Here is a 17,687-nt window from a genome sequence, read left to right on the forward strand (position 1 = left end):
CAAGTCTCCACCATAATGATCTCCTTCTCCTTCTAATCTTCTTCATCAAGTAGATAATCTTCAGTGGGGTCATACTTGAAGGTGGTATCACGGTTGAAAAACATCTCACAAAGATTATCTTAGTTTTTCCTAATTGGGGAACCATCACATAAAATTCTTGAATACTAGCAAGATAATCCTTTATGATCTACTCAAAAGAGCAATCATGCAACAACATAGTGAGCATTTACCGATATGTACTCCTTATGAATAGGGGTGACTAGATTTTCAACCACTGAAAGTAAGAGGCACTTTCCTTCAGAGCTATGAGCAACTAAAGTTATAGCTATAACCTTGAGTTGACACTCCTTTTTGGAGACCAATGACAAGAAAGGATGGGTTGAAGAGGTCAACCAGGAACAGTAATGTAAGAAAAATAAGAGGGGCTCTCAAGATAGAGCTTAATAACTAATACAAATGGCCATCTGGGCACAAATTCCTTCTAAACTTTTTAGGAACATTTGATTGGGTAGTTACCTCTATAAAAGGAGACTTATGTGATTAGTCATGCAAGGATGACGACAAATCAAGTGGAGCAAGTGGTCTCTAAGACTCGGTAAGGAATATCCTGTTAGAAGGTTGGCTTTCTAGCTTTTGATCATGTAGATAATCATCTGTAGTGATGTCACTGTAGTATGTTTGACAAAATTTCTCTTAGCCTCAAAAAAGGTTGTACAACCACACATGCATTTGTGTTGATATCCTTAAGGATTTTCTAGGAAATGGAATAAAAACAACATACTTGTTAAGACTTCAAAATGTATAAATATTGGGTAATTTTCTATATAATCTTTATGTCAATTTATGCTTTAATATTGTTTATTTTATATTTTCTTATAAGGAATTGACAGGATAATAAATTGTTAAGGACATGACAAAAGTATTTTAATAATGGTATCGTAGTAGAATTATTGTAGCAACATTATTATAATATAATTACTTTTGTATTTACTGTAGCAGCGCCATAACACCATGCCCAACACAAAGGTGTTATGTTGAAAATTATTCCAACAACTTTCTCGAGAGCAAGGAGCTCTAGTGCTAGAACTGAGTGTTGTAACGACAACATAGAGCACTATAAGGCTATACCTTGAGTGGTGTGACATGGAGTGTTGCAGAGCTATACTTTGACTGTCGCAAAGTTATCTATTAATGTCAGAGCATGTAGCCAAAATATACAAAGTACCTTGAGTGTAGTGCTACTAAATTAAAAAATTGAGGTAGCAATGACAATTAGAGGGTTAAATAGACTTAGAAGATGCAAGAGAGTAGTTTATTGTCAATTATATAGTGAGTGAATGTGTTGAGTTGAGTGGAAAGTCCACATTGAGTGCGTGTAAGTGTGCAGGGGAGTGAACCATGTCACTTAGCTCTAGTGAAGAAAAGAAGAAAATACAAGAAAGAGAAAAAAAGAGAACTTGGTGAGGGCTACTTTAGCCTACAACTCTTTAAACTTTGGGTTCATTTGTATTTGGTTTTTTTCTTTTTTAAATTTCATATGAACATTTATAATTTTGGTGAATTGAAAGGTTTATCATGTTTGAATTGTAGAAGTATGTTAGGCTAAGAGTTCTTCTCTTTAAGTTAGTGATTTATATGTTAAATTTTTTTGATATGATTTGTTAATGTGTTGAATGCAATTGCATGTTTGTGTTTCTTTCTACTTAATACAACAGTAGTGATGGTCACACTCTTCATAAACATTTAATGTAGTTAATAATATCCATAAAGTCTTAATGTACACAAAGAAACTTCATAACTAAGATTTGAAAGAATAGAGATAGTACTTTTGAATCGTAGCAATCACGTAGAGAACTGAAAATTACATACATAGACAAATAGCATAAGGGAGTTTTGAAATTATGGTTTCTAGCTACTGATGGAGGCTAAATACTTCTATTGCTTCTAATTGATAGCATAGTTTTAAATGAAATTTATATCATGAAATTCGATAGTATAGATTGCAAATTCAAAGATAATTTTATATTTTTCAATTTTTGTCACTTTTTGAAAATCTAAAAAACATCTTTTGAAAAAAATTCTAAAAATTAGTGCTATTAGTTCGTGTTTACACTTCTTTTTCAAAAGTCACAACTTAATATCATGAGAACCATCTATACTAAAAACACTACATTACTTGCTGATGGAACGCGTGTACTTGTGTTTGCCCATGCAAATGTCAGATCAAATTGTTGGCAGTTTGCTGGAGACAATGGTGTGATTGTAGAATTCAAAGTTTAACATCACTATAATGATGTTATTTTTAGTTTAAATTTATTTTGTTTTATAATGTTTATTCTTGTATTATTATTTTAAATAATTCAAAATAGTCATTTAGCTTGTTCCTAAAGAACTATATAACGTTGATTATGCTATACAAATTTGTGATCGGATTGTCACCTCCCAAAAGAGCTCTTCGGGATGGTGGGAGCTTAGGATCGTCACGGATCGACTCCATCGAGAGTCCCACTGGACCATAGAGAATCCACACACCTGACAAACAGTAATCTGATCTGATACCACTTATCACCTCTCTAAATAGCTCTTAAGAGAGGTGGACAACTCATGACTTAATTATTGTTTTTCGGTCATACACCTAGCTCATGTGGGTCTTTTTGTCTGTGACATGACGCTTCCAATGACAGACAAACTCAAATTATGAAAATTGGCAACCAGATGAGGACCCTCAGAATTTTGGTCACAAATAAATGTTATTTTTGTTTTTTTTTTGACATAGCAATAAAATACAAAATTTTGTTTTATAATGCTTATTCTCACATTATTTTTAAAGCTTAAATATTTAATTCTCTTAAAATCCAAAATTTAAAAGATTTCTTTCAGAAAATAAACAAAGACGTGTCATTCCTGGCGAAACTTTGTATTATATAATATATAGAAAAATCAATATATTATATAACTAGAAGCCACTATATAAAATACTGGTTTATGTATTATATATCGCTTTAGCTAATTAGTCAAAGCATTCGGTCCGAGAACTCGGATTACACTTACACTAATCAGCATCTCAAGCCTTTCAGTGCGCTTTTACTGCGAAGTATCTGTCTCTCTCCCTCTACATATCTCTCTCTCTCTCTCTATCTCTCCCTCTCCCTCTCCCTCTACATCTCTCTCTCTCTCTCTCTCTCTCTCTCTCGGGATTGAAGGGAATGAGTTGTACCATTTACAAAAGGGAATGGTAGAACCCTGCATGCGCATTCTGGTATTTAACCCCCATGAAGTTTTGCCCCGAATGGTAGAACCCTGCATGCGCATTCTGGTATTTATTCTTTGCAAAAAATTACTCTTTGCAAAAATTATGACAACTTCTGTTAATTTTATGCATGGAAATGCTTGCAGCCGAAACCTATTCTTGCCAAGAGAAGATAAGGAGCGTAAGATCCTCCTCAATGCCTGCCGACTCTGCCCTTACGAGGTTCTTAATATGGGGTTTTCTTTGGCAAAGTACAGAGAATTTTTTCATGATACCTTGTATACTGATGTTATTAATGGAGTTCTATTTTACTTATCTGGTCTCCTTATGAAAGGAGAGGGTCAACGTTATCCCATGTTTGTGATCTTACTTAGCTGGTAATCAGCAGTTGATGCTTGCAACTAATGGTTGCTGCAGCCATGCACTTTGAAAGGTCTCAAGGTGTTTGTGGAAAGTGTAACTATTTGGGTGTACAAACATGCACACTTAAATATATGAAAAATTATTACGTGCGTGACAACGCATTGTATGACTATGGTCGTGATTCACAGAAAGAAAACACAGGACTTGCGGTGTATCTCAACCAATGGATACAATATTGTTTCCAAATATATGCATATGTGCATGGACATGCAAACACGGGTGGGTGGGTGTATTGAGTGCTAGAATTGTGATCGAAAAATAAGGTTTGAGTTTACATGGCAATCTCTAGTTGTGATCTACATGGTACTAAAATATAGATAATTGACAACACATGATTTCTTATGTTGAAAGCTATGGAAATGGAGAATTTATGGGGCCTTTAGTTAGAGAAAAAATATATACTAGTTTATGTTTTAAATTTGAATTGGTTATTGTCTCCTTATTTTGGAGAAAACTTTAGTACAATGTTAATATGAGAGAAAAAAATTCTAAGATGTTGAAGATGATAATACCATTTGGTAGAGAAAAAGAGAGAACTTTTCTTAGGTTTAGGGCCATCAATGAATTATGTTGGCATTGGATGGTAAACATTTGATAAATGTAACTTTGAATTATCACTTTTTTTATATCAATAATTGATGCAATAAATCATTCCTTTTCCTTATAAAATTTAACATGCAACTTGTAGATGATGAGTAAATGATAGATGATAAAAGACTTACTAATATAAAACATACATAAAAATTAACAGATATTAGGAAGCTATAAAAATGTGTTTGTTGGGATACCTACAAATGACATGTATCATATAACTAATAAATGATATGCATTAGAAGATGATATAATATGCTTGGAGGATCCAAAATAATTCAAACAATCAATTAGAGTACTTAGAAGTCAAAATTCAATAATTTGTTTCCATTCTAGTATTTTAAATACAAAAAAAAGTCTAAATTTGGGTGTGTTTATAGTATTTAAGGGTGGTTTACAATCCTTATTGAGAATTATACTAAAATATTATTAAAAATAGATGCACCTTATTGATGTTTGACAATAAACTTGATCTACCTAATCAACTAAGGTAAATTTAAGCAATAAACATATATTATTGTCTTGATTATGCAATAATGATAACCTCTCGCAAATTCATTAATTGATAAGAATTCCATCTCATCCAAATATTATTATAGTTTTTTTAGCATAATGTTCATTTTATAATAACTAATTAGATATTTGCGATTTCTTTGAGAGGTTGTATGAATATTTAAGATATTCTATATTCTTAGGAGATAGAGGGAGAAGTAGATGCACTTTTAGGAGCTTTCAAATATCTTGAGAGGAGTTTTAGTAATGTCTAAGTATCTTATAAAAATTATGATTTTTTAGTAATGACCATCTAGTTTTGAAATGTGTATAATTGATAAGACTTTTGGTTCCTTGGAGAATTTATTTCTTAAAATTTTCCCCTTGCTTGAAAGTTTTTATAAGATTTCAAAATTAATCCCAATGACTCATTTAGTTACTGATGAAATTGAAGATGCGGTTGCTTCTTTTTCATTCACTAAAAGACTTTAGTTTATTACCAAAAGTCAAATATTGTCGTAATAATTGATAAACCGTAGGCAATATATGTACCGACAGTTTAGTGACAAAGAAGTTGACGTAGCAAAAATGTTTATCGATAAAAGAATTACGAAGGATTTAACGATGATTTATATTAACCGATGGGTGTCCGATGTGTCATAACCATCGCTATAGATCAAAAAACTTATCATGTTTAACTATAGCTTGACCATTGGTTACAAAACCGACACATATGTCCGTAAGAAAAGTGTTGCACTTCAATTGGAAAAGTGTCGCGGTTCTGTTGGTAAAATGTGTTGTAACCGTCAGTTAAGCATGAGAATTTATCGACTGTTTTGGTCGTAGCGAAAGTACAATACTTTGTCCAGACATCGCTTATTTGATAAATTGTCACAAAACCATTTGTGTATAATCTAGGCAACGTAAAACCATCAAAGAGCCTTCAAAAACCCGTACCATCAGAAATAAAAACTTAAAGCCCTCTGCTAAAATTTATACACTTGTATTCATATTAGTGCAATCAAAAGACAACACAACAGAGTAAAAAAAAAAACTAATTAACACATAAAACATATACAAAAAAAAAAGAAAAATAATTGAATTAAATCAAACAAAATGTACAACTTCACAATAAAATTATGTTTGCTAATAAAGAATGGTTTAATACAAAAAAAAAAAAAAAAAAACCAACGCATCCTCCTCATCCTCATTTGTTCTCTCCTCATCATTATCATCCCCACCCTCCTCCTGCACTGACTCCTTTCCTTTCTACAGTTTTGATCTCTGCCCTCATCTTTGATCTCAGAGCAGCTACCTGGGCAACAATCTTAGCAACAACCTGACAATGCATCTCCTTCTCTTGTGAAGTGGAAGTGGATGCACCGGTTGTGCTAGAAGCGGGGCAGACATCATAGGCAGGTGTATGACCCCAAGCTTTAGACCTTGTCCTTTTCTTTTCACTGACAGCCTCCCTCCAGAGGTCGTACTCAGAAGGATCATGAGATCTACCTGAATCACAGTCTGACTACTGAGATCAACTCTCCTTGAGCCTCTAGAAGGCCTCTTACAAAACATATGATTAATGAAAGAAAAAGACTAAATAAATTTTGAGAATTACCAGGGTTTTTCACAATCTGTTGTCCATCCAGGACTAATCTGAATGCCTCCTATGGGTGCACTCGTGTAAATCTGCAACATTTGGCTCCCATCCTTTCTCTAATATTTTTAAGTGTAATGAAATAATTAGCATACATTTAATGTAAAATAAGATCTAATGCAAAAAAAAAAAAAGAAATAAGTTTTACCATCCTCCTCTTGTGCTATGTATGTGGGAGCACTCTACCGGTGTGCTTTGAGGCTCTCATGCCCCTAATTTAGGCGGTGATTCAGTTTTGTTTGCTCTCTCTTCCTCTGATACTCAGAAGAGTCATAAGCCCTGAGCAGTGTGGCAACACGTCCTCACCCAATCATAAGGGCCGCTCATGTGTTTGTCATATATTGTCAAACTCGCCTTGAGCTCGAAGTTCCGACAGATGTGCATCTCGTCCTTAGGGGACAAGTTCGTTTATTCTATAAATTGAACTAGAAATTGTTATATTCATAAAAGTAAATAGATAAATATAATTATAATGTTTAAGTTTTACCTTAAACTCCCCAAACCACATATCCTGAATTGTATACCTCCAGGATAACTGTGAGTGGTCTTACTTGCTCCAAATTATATCTCTAATGAAATGGATGATTTGTGTAGGGGGACTAAATCTGAAAAATAACATATGATTGATTTTATATTAAATTAAAAAAAAATTAAGATTTTAATGTCAGTATTAAATTAACACGTACGTGTTCCCCACTGTCAAAAGTTGATGACAACTACTCGTACAATTCAAACTGAATGGTGCATTAGTACCAGCTGATGCCGACAGTGTCAGTGGTTTCATGGTTGTGGCCGGTGGCTTTGGTGGCTTCATGGATGTGATCGGTGGTAATGGTGGTGTCATGGCTGGTGGTGGTAGTGGTGTTGTAGTCGTGACTAATGGAGGTACTTGTGTGGTAGATGGGGCTGGAGGCAGTCATAGTATGGTGGTCTCTGTACTACCACATCCATTGCCTCATCAGCTGACAGACTTCCACAAGACAACACGTCCCTCGACAGGGGCGGGGGTGGGGCAGACCGCCCCTGCCTTCAGAAGTCATCTACAGGCAAAAATGTAAATTTAATTAGTGCTTCTACATACTATTAAAGATGAAAGTACAATAATATGAAGTAAAAAAGAAAGGGAAACACTAAATTGCATGCAATCTATAAATACTGAAACTGAAAAAAAAGTACGCAATAAATGGAAGGGAAAACTATAAAATGTAATCGACAAACTATTAAAACAGAAAACACAGGAGTATAAAGTAAAAACAAAATAAAACTTACACATATTTGTAAACCTCCTCTGATTAGTCACTTAAGGATGTAGTTAATATTACTTCGTCCAAACCATCGTGAGAATGATGTTCATCGATATCAATTTCTTTGTGTTCTTCATCATCATTCACTAAATTTACCCATTCATTGATAGTATCAAGTGGAATGAATGACTCTATCATTTCTATTTTTTGATGAACTAGTTCAATTGAGTTTTGAATGTTAATAATCACTATCGATTTACTAACTATGGCTACTTCCCACTCTACTTTGTCTCTTATTCTATTTGCATATGGAAGATAAAACACCTGACTTGCTTGCTTTGCTAAGATGAACGGAGCAAATTTACCAAATCTCATGTTCACTTTTACTTTTATGATATAGATTACTTTTATTATAAAAATAAATGCAATATGGTCAATGTCATTATTTTGTATAACATTTTGAGTCTTAATTATTTCTAATGAATCTTGTATGATTTCAAATTTAGGATAGATATAACATATTTCCATTCCTTAAGTAAATTGTTCTTTCCAATCCTTTTATTTAAATTTATAGAATCTTGTATGATTTCAACTTCATGTCAGATTATGACATATTTCCTTTTCCTTACTTCATATAAGATTATTTAATACGGTCAATTTCATTATTTCATGCAACACTACTAATTTTAATAACAATCTTATAAATTATATCTATAAGTAGATAAATGAAATGAATAAAAAAATGTGTTTAACAAATAAGGGTTTTTTTTTTTTTGTGAAATAGAGAGCTGCAAGAAATAAATTTAATTTTAGTAGGATTCAAATCTAATTAAAGATCTTATTGAATGTTCCCTGCCAAGCCTCCAAATAAGGATGGTTTTATTTCTTTGTTTGCTTAGAATTTGAGCAAATTTTATCATGAAACTCACACATCACATATGCAAAAGCTTGAAACCTCAATCTCTTGATTGAAAGAGAAGGCTCTCAACTACTATGCCAAGGTGGCTTACAAATTATTTCATAACTTCTTAATGGAGAGTTGATATAAAATGTTTTTTTTGTTATCGCAGGAAGTGGCGGAAATGAATTGTACTTATAGAAACGAGGAATTTCGTCATCCTACTGGTGAGGAACCTCCTTTGGTCTTGCGACATGCATATGAAGATCCAACACTTCCTCGGGCGTATGGACTCAACTGTCCTGTCTGTGATGATTCATATGTCGTATACTTTGTGGTTAGCTCCCATCTAATTATATGAGTTTACTGATTAACTTTCTTCTTCTATCTCATACATGTTGCACAAGATAATTTAAATTTAATAATTTTTGTAATTAGATTATGACATTTTATATTTATAATGCTTGTTTTTAATATATATATATCACACACACACACACACACACACATACACAAGCACCATAAATAGATTGAAGCCATATGGGAAAAACAATAGAGATCAAAGAAAACTAAAGCACAGATGTGATTGATGAAGATTGATATGTCAAGTTAGTTCATTGATGTGACTGATCGAATTAGTCCACCAAAGTAAGTGGTAAAACTTATCTACTACTCGGATGAGCCAAGCTTATCTACTGAACTAGTTAACTGAAATGAATTATTCGATTGACCAAATGAATCGGTTGGTTGAGTTATCGGATCAAATCGATCGACTAAATTGTCTATCTAAGTTGACCCTTTAAGTTGATAGGTTGAACTATGCCATTAATTTGTTAGCAGGTTCCTCATTGCTTGACTTTGGCTTAATTGGTTCAAAAGGATTTGGCTATATATATCTAGGTCCTCAATTTATTTATCTCTTTGAAAGTGAAAAAAAGATAAATTAAATTAAATTTTAATTAATCAATCAATAAATGGGTTTAAGTGTTGTTTTAATTTATGACATTGGCATGTTTTGACTTTTTGTTTTTCTTTTCCCTCCTTATCCTATATAAATAAAAAAAATGAAGGGCTCTTGTTATTTTTCACCGTTGATAACTCTTCTTTAGCTATTCTCTTTCCATGAAGAATGAATGATGTTGTTGATGAGAAGATTAATATTTTAAGAGTAAATTTGATAGTTGATCTATTTTGAATAAGTAAAAAAGATGCATGTAAGCTCTTAAAAAAGAAAAAGAAGAAGAAGAAGTTGCCAAAGAATGGGTTTCCTTTATTTGTCATGCCTCAAAGCCTCAAGCCCCTATCGAGCCTTCACCAATTATAAAGTCAACAACTATTGTAGCGAGTCTAGCTACTTTAGAGCCTCCAACTATTCTAGTGCCTCCACCACCTGAAGCAGTTTTAAATGAATTAAAAAAGATGAGTACTCTGTCTATTTTTGGTGAAATCAAACCAAGATAAAAAATTAAAGGTTAGTGTATACTTTTGAAAAATATATTCATAATTTTAATCTGAGAAGTAATTTGTTGAGAATGAATTTATATTGCAGTCTAGTTAAAAATTAGTGAACTCATGTGTAAGGAGGGATTTGTTTACCAATATATTCAACAAAATTGCACTATTGAATCAAATTTGATTGAGATCACTTGTGCAAATGCTTCTCTAAAAGTTCAACACTCTCTTATGGACAAACAACCCATGTAAATAATTTATGAGGAAGTACCCTCACCTCTTTCTGAGCCATAAAAAGTTGATGCTCCTAATGCTAAAATGGAAAATTCTCTAGCTAATTGTATGAATATACTTATATTTTTAATACAACTATTGAATATATTCTCATTGAAGTATTTATCATTGTTATATTTTTTCTAGATATTCCTTCAAACGAAAAAAAAAAAAACTAACTAATTTATATTGAGAAGAGTGAGAAGAGTGCGACAACTCCTTCCATTGTTCATGTTCTTAAAGAGAATAAACATCTGATTTCATTGCTTCAAGAAAATTTTCTAGAACCTTCTATAGCCACTTCATTTACTCCAAAAGAAGGTGTGCATGCTAAGGTTTTGAAGAAGATTGATAAATTACCTTTGAAGCTTAAAAATTTAAAGTCAGTTTCAATTTCAAATTGAGCCAAATTCTCACAGCAAATTTTTAAATTATAAAAAATACTTCGATGTATTAAATAATGAAACCTCTAACAAAAAAGTATAAGTTTTTATTTCTTAGAGGTACATGGACTCCGTTAGGTTATACTACTTTATGGTTGGTGATGAATTTATAATCAAGCTATTGAATGAAAGTGTTTGAATGCCACTTAAAGCAATCAATCATTCTTTTTTTTACTACTTTTTCCTTTCTTCTTATGTCAGTAAAGGAAATTAACTTTTGTAATTAAAATGAGTTGTTAGCTTTAAAATGACTTTATTGCATATATGATGTAATGAAAAGAATCAAAATTTATTTTTCTTGTAGGGTGATTGGCTTCAAATTTTCTTTTTCATTAAGGTATCATAAATCTAAGAGATAAATCATGAATGATTGCTTATTTACTCTCTTGTCCTTATTGTTTAAATTGTTTCCTTTAGATAGGGTACTTAGGGTAAACTTAAAAACTTCATCCTTTCAAAAATTCTAGAGCTCTCAAAGGTTTATTCCTCTAATTTTCCCTCACTTTTTTCATCTTCTTCCTCTAACTTCCTATCCAAGTTGGGTTCCACTTCTACAACAATTGTCATGTCTTCACTAATTGAGTATTCTCTAATCAATCAAAAATAGTTGCTTTGGATAGAAACCTGGAAATCTGGAGTTTATATTCAATAACTCAATCAATATCAAAGCTACTAAAAAGATGAACTCTCAAATACAATGTATGAAGGTAAACTATTATTTTTTATTGACCAGTTCAAATTATGACTAGAACTTTCTCAATAATGTAAGCTATTTTACATCTTCAATTTTTATGGTGTAATACCTTCTCAATTGATGTTGAATTAATTTACAAGTATAATGGTTGTTGTCTTATAAATGAGAAAGAATAAAATAACATGATCAATTATTCTATTTTAGTACTTATCAAAGCTTATAAAGGTAGTTTTTTGTCTATGCTTTGGGTTTAAAATCTTTTTTTTTTGGATTGGAGATATTTTAAATTGAAGAATTAGAGAAAAAAAATATGTATTTTTTAAAAAGTATTGATAAGTGGTCAAATGCAGTTAAGCCTCATCCTTTCCCCATGAATAGAGCCTTGTAATTGTTCTTGAATGCAAAAGCTTGTAGTGTTTAAAAGGGTTGTAGTTGATTGCATTTTTATTTTCTAAACTTTATTAAGTGATTTTAAATCAAGCATACCTCACTACTAAACTCTTAAGTCACAATGGGTAAATTTGTAATTTTTATAAAGAATGTCTAAATGAGATGAATTTAACCTTTATAGAGATCAAATTGTCATATAACCATTGATTTAGGGCTTCAAATTATTGGGTTATCATTTTCCTAAATCAAGCCTTTTACCTTAGGATCATCCAACCTAATTAACTTCCAAACCACAATAATTTGGAAATTATACTTTTACCTTTTTATATAAAATGCCATGAGTTGGTTTCTACCCCTTAACCCTTTATGTTTCATTCATTTTAGGGGGATAATTATGATTAATATTACACATTTTCCCTCTGGTTTGACCTAAATCTTAATTAGAGTTTAAAATTCAATGACTACCATTTTGCCCTTAAGGGCTCCCACTCCAAAATTCTCATAATTTAACTCAAATGACTTTGAAACTATGTTGTTACCCTACTCATGAGTTAATTAAAATACTAGAGAAGAATTTATATTTTTCTAATTTTTATGTTATCTTTTATAATTATTTTAGTTCAAAAATATGAATTCTCAATGATAATTAATTCAGCTAACTAAGATATATTTTTTGTCCTTAAGAAAATTATTGGAGGTTCAATTAGGTCAAAGAACACTAGGAATAATATTTGTAAATTTTTGAATTATTCTTTAATTTTTACAATTTTTTCATTGATTTTAATGAATGAATAAATAAATAATAAATTTTAATTTAAAGAATTCATTTTTATATTTTTCATAAGTTTGCCTAACTTCAAAGAACTTAGAGAAATAAATTTATATTTTTGTGATTATTTACTTTATTTATTATAATTTATTTATTCACAAATTAAAGAAAATGCATTTAATTACTTAAAAAAAAACCTTTTTACACCTTTAGAAATTTACTAAAACCTTTTTAAGTTATTCTCTACGATTAGAGTGATATTTAGGATAATTTAGAGATTTTTGGTATTTTTTAATATTTTTATTTTTTAAAATAATTAGAAAATAACTTAAAAATAAATTTTTTATTTTAACTCCAATTTTATTTTTCTTAAGTTCGTCTAGTCTTTATATTCACAAATTAAGGATTTTTGTTTTATTTATTATAATTATGTTAAATCAAAACTAATTTTTACTTAAAAAATGGATTTTTACGTTAAAAATAATTTTTCTGACTTTTATTTTTACAGAGGCCTCCTAACGTGATTATCTACAACTTGGCTCATTTTAGTGATTATTTGAAATATTTTATATTTTTCTAATTTTTGAAAATTTTAATTAATTTTAAATAATAAAAATACATTGAAAAACTTTTTAGATCTAACTTTTATTTTTCCTAAAGTCCTCTGATCACCTTCCAAACATGATTTTATATTTTGTTGATTTTTATTTTATTTTTTTATAAAATTTTAATTAAAATAATGTTAAACTCCTTAAAAATTAGGGCTTTTGATCATAGTCAACAGAAAAGTCTTATGGCTAGATCCTAGACTTCTAAAGAGGAGAAACTAGACCATCAACAATGAGATCAACAGTTTTGTTAGTTGATTGATATTTCTAGAAGATGGCAATTTCATAATAGCCTTCACATTGTGATTCCTTTTGGAGCGAGTTAACAACCAAGTATTTACAAAACATAACTTCAAAAGTTCACTTTAGTGGATTAAGCTTCAAGTCAATTTTATTTAGAATTTCAATTTTTTAAAACCACTAATGTGTTATTCAAATGATTTGATTTTAATTAATACATCATTTATGTACATTGTTTTCAATTTATTATAAAATTTTCATTAATAAGTAACACATGCATTTTTAAGACTAAAGGATATTATAATTTATTATCTATTTTGGTCTGCTAATAACAAAAACAAAATCTTGGAAGCTCATGAGAAAATAGCATATTATAGAATCAACTAGAGTATTAATTTTTATTAATGAGTATATATCCTCCAGAAATGCCAAATTCAAGTTTTTGAACTCAACACACTTCTATCACTTTCAATTAGACTTCAACACTGTTACAACACATTTACAATTCAGTCCTAGTATTATTTAACTTCTCTGATAAAAAACAATACTGAGGAGCTTCTACACCTCTTAGTGAATTGGCTCTACAAGCATTATAGAACATGGTCTCATGTTCTACTTGATTAGTCAAGCCCTAAGATTGACATTAAGTTATGATAGGCAACACCACACTTTGCCCGACATCTCCTTATTTGACCTTGTGAAAAAAATCCTTGTAATCCTAGAGAGTTAAAATTAAATTGCTCTAGAATACGACATCAAGTGTTGTGCTTAGTTAGAAATTTTGTTGAATTCTCCTTCAATGATAGTAACTTCTCTAATAACTTAATTAGTATTAATATTGTGTCCCTTCTGTATATCAAGCTATATGATTTCCCTTCAGACACATTGCCTGCAACCTTTAAGTAAAAACCCATTAATTGTAGCAAGCCTCCTATAATAGTGATAACATTCTTGCTCCCAAAAACATGATTACCTTGTATTATGTAGAAACCACTTATAATGTATTCAGTAGAGGGCAACAAACATAGCATTATATGTAGTTAATACATCAAGTATGATAAAACTATCCATTATTATAAGTTGTCTTAACTCCTCTCTAAGTGATCGAAAAAAAATATGACTAATCTATTTCTTATGCTCTTTTGAGAAGCTGAGAAGCTACCACATTGTTGGGACAATGTGTGAGCTTTACAAGCACATATTCTCATAGATACTTAAAAAAAATGTTCATTTAAATTTTAGTATCTACTAAAATTCTACCAATTTAAAAATTGACAATCAAAGCTATACAATGATTGCATCATTATACAAATTGTCTTTGATAGGAAAATCCACATTAGTAAAAATGTTAAGCGACTAGCTAGACACTAATGGTTGAGTAAAACTTGCTAAGTTTATATTGTCTAACCAAATTTGTTTGAGGCTTGAGTTGTGAGAAGCTTTTGACCTATTACCTCCAAGGATTGAAAAGACTACTCACCTCCAAGGATGGCAGATACTACATGTATAAGCTTCTTTTACAGGTGCCTTTCCAGATGCTCTTATACTTGCCTCTAACATGCAAAGTTTTTTAAATTCTCAGACCTGATCAACAATTTTAATTATAAATTTTAGATGTTGACACTCCTCTGTATCAAGATGGTGAGCTCTGCAATATATATAATAATTTTTTAGGTCACTCTGCTAATCACTATCTCCACAAGTTTCTTTTTTTCTAAAATAGTACAATTCCAAATAGCCTTTATAAATTTAGCCATTGAGACTCTCTATGGAGTCACGATCAGTGCATAGAGAAAATGAGGTGGCAACCACTTCTCCACTTAAAAATCAATTTTCTTCTCATCAAAATGAAGTCGATTCTCAAAAGGAGTAACCTGTCATTTCTCAAAACTTCTTCTATCCCCAAACTTGGTAGTGAAACCCCTATCCTCTTAATTGAATTGATAGAAGTTCTTCTTTGAATGACGCTGCTACTTTTTCTTCATGCTTGAGGAATTCAATGAATCATACTATTTGAATGGAGGCATGGTTGTCAACCAACTCCAACAACTCCACAAATATCTGTATGCACTGCAGCCCGAGAGCATGGTAAAGCAAACCTTCTCTTTGGCCATAACCAAGTGCAATATGAGCAACCGTAGGCTTAATTATTGCACTTCCAACATCCAACTCCTCAAAGATTACCCCAATTCTTGGAGCTTTTTTTGTAATTCTTACAAAATCCTTTACGACCTCTAGGCAATGGAAGATTTCATGATTAAAATATATTTAAACTTAGCAGGTAAAATTATGACCCCAAACCATAATTTGTTGAACCAATGAATGGCTACATGCATGGTTGACAAGATATGAGCTCCTCTTATAAAGTTCCATTGCAAGAATCTTAAATTTTTTAGGTGTCTCTACTTCAACAATCTCCCTTAAGAACACATTCTTCAGCTGCTAGCTTCTTATGGTGACTTCACTTCTCCACTATTTTCTCTAATTAAAAAGAGAAGAATCTTTACAGTCAAGATGGTACGTCTCATCTTTCTCTGTTGAAGTTGATGCTTTCATCACTCTAGACACTCACTCTAATGCCTCTCTAACCATCATTGTCATCAGCTCATTCAGTTCATTTGTATGGTGAAATACACACTTTGGTACACTCCATGTTTATAATTTTCTTTGCTACAAGATTTGCATTGTGAAAAGCTATTGCTCTAGTTTGTTGAATGTTTCATGCTCACTGCACTTTTAAAAGATTTTTAATCATAAATTATTCATGAACTCAGACTACATAGGGATGGACTCAAATCACATAGGGAAGAGCTATAAAAAACAAAGTAAACCCAAAAAAGAGAGGAACTTAGAAAGAATACTCTTAAGAATTTTAGTATGGAGTGGATTTTGCAAAAAGCTTTTAGATTCTATACTGCAAGGTGTTTCCCTATCTATGGTCTTGGGTTGACCTATAATATGTTACAATAGTCAATACAAAAGACATAGTGAATACATTGTTCATAATAATAACAAGATAAAATAGCTGAGCATGTAGCTTTAGAACGACGTTGATATACCGAGCCAAGTCATTGAGCAGAGCTAATTGGTTATCTATATGAGCCAAACTAATTGGTTATCTATATGAGCCGAGCTTATTTGTAGAACTAGTTTTATGAAAAAGTTTATCGAATTAACAAGTCGAATTGACCAACCCAAGCTGTTTGCTCAAACTCATCATCAAAACTAATTGATTCTAGTTGTCCCATGCAACTAGCAAGTTGACCTTGGGAATTGAGTTGGTAGAAGTCATCTCGAAGGTACTGGCCATACAATATTTAATATATGCACAACACATGCGCGCGCCTACATTCTCATATTTGTGTTTGTTATGAGTTTATAGTCCTAAGGTTTTCCATAAAATATGTATTGTAGTGTGTTGTCAACACACCACTATATTGATAAAAAAATATATAGAACTTTTTGTGCATTTTTTATTACCTTTTTTATTGAATAATGTTATATTTTATAGTACATCTCTGCTAATTATATGTTCATGGCTATTGTAGGCTAAGCCCACTGAAAACCTCGTTCCAACCTTTGCCTGCTGTAACCCAAGCTGCGGTCATAACTGGAGAAACATAGATTGAAGCTTTGGCTGATAATTGCTTATTATTTTCAGTTATAATACAATAATTCATATGAAAATTTAAAGTAAATAAATAAAATGAGGTAGATCTTCAAATTGGAAGTTCCTATTCGGAACTAAAGCTAAATAATTTATTTTCATAAATAGCACGACATACTTGGCAACTGCTTGGTTTAATTGCTTGTCTTTTGGCTGCAAGTATTTGTAATTCAGAATGGGAAGCTTTGGCTGAGCTTGACGTTGTTCGAGCTTGAGCTTGCTCGTTCGAGCTCTGTTCAAGCTCGGCTCGAGCTTGATTCAAGTTTTTAGATTAATGTTTGGGCTTGACTATGTTTTAAAAATGTTGATTGAGCTTGATTTGTATAGGGTTCAACGAGCTTCTAAACGAGCTGCTCGTTCGGCAAGACACAACAACAACAACAACAACGATAAAGCCTTAATCCCACTACGTGGAATCCTTTTTCTCCATTACGTTTAGCAAGACAAATGAGCCTTAGTCGATTCGGTTAGGATTCACTCATGAAAATATTTTACAAACAATGAAGAGAGAGAGAGATCAGTCACAAAAGCTCTAAGTCATTTTGCTCGATTGAAATCTGGATCAAGCAAGCCCTTGCGACAAACAATAAACAATA

General features: G+C 31.5%; 1 protein-coding gene across 1 annotated transcript; it reads left to right on the forward strand.

Moving 5' to 3' along the window:
• Positions 1-3,343: 3,343 nt before the first annotated feature.
• LOC110028238 (DNA-directed RNA polymerases II, IV and V subunit 9A-like) lies at positions 3,344-17,393 on the forward strand. The gene is made up of 3 exons (XM_020729998.1): positions 3,344-3,472; positions 8,728-8,892; positions 16,973-17,393. Exons 1-3 carry the CDS (start codon positions 3,356-3,358, stop codon positions 17,051-17,053), a joined length of 363 nt encoding a protein of 120 aa, XP_020585657.1. The 5' UTR covers positions 3,344-3,355; the 3' UTR covers positions 17,054-17,393.
• The last annotated feature ends 294 nt before the right edge of the window (positions 17,394-17,687 follow it).

This window comes from Phalaenopsis equestris, unplaced genomic scaffold, assembly GCF_001263595.1.
Source record: "Phalaenopsis equestris unplaced genomic scaffold, ASM126359v1 Scaffold000504, whole genome shotgun sequence".
Taxonomy (NCBI): Eukaryota; Viridiplantae; Streptophyta; class Magnoliopsida; order Asparagales; family Orchidaceae; genus Phalaenopsis; species Phalaenopsis equestris.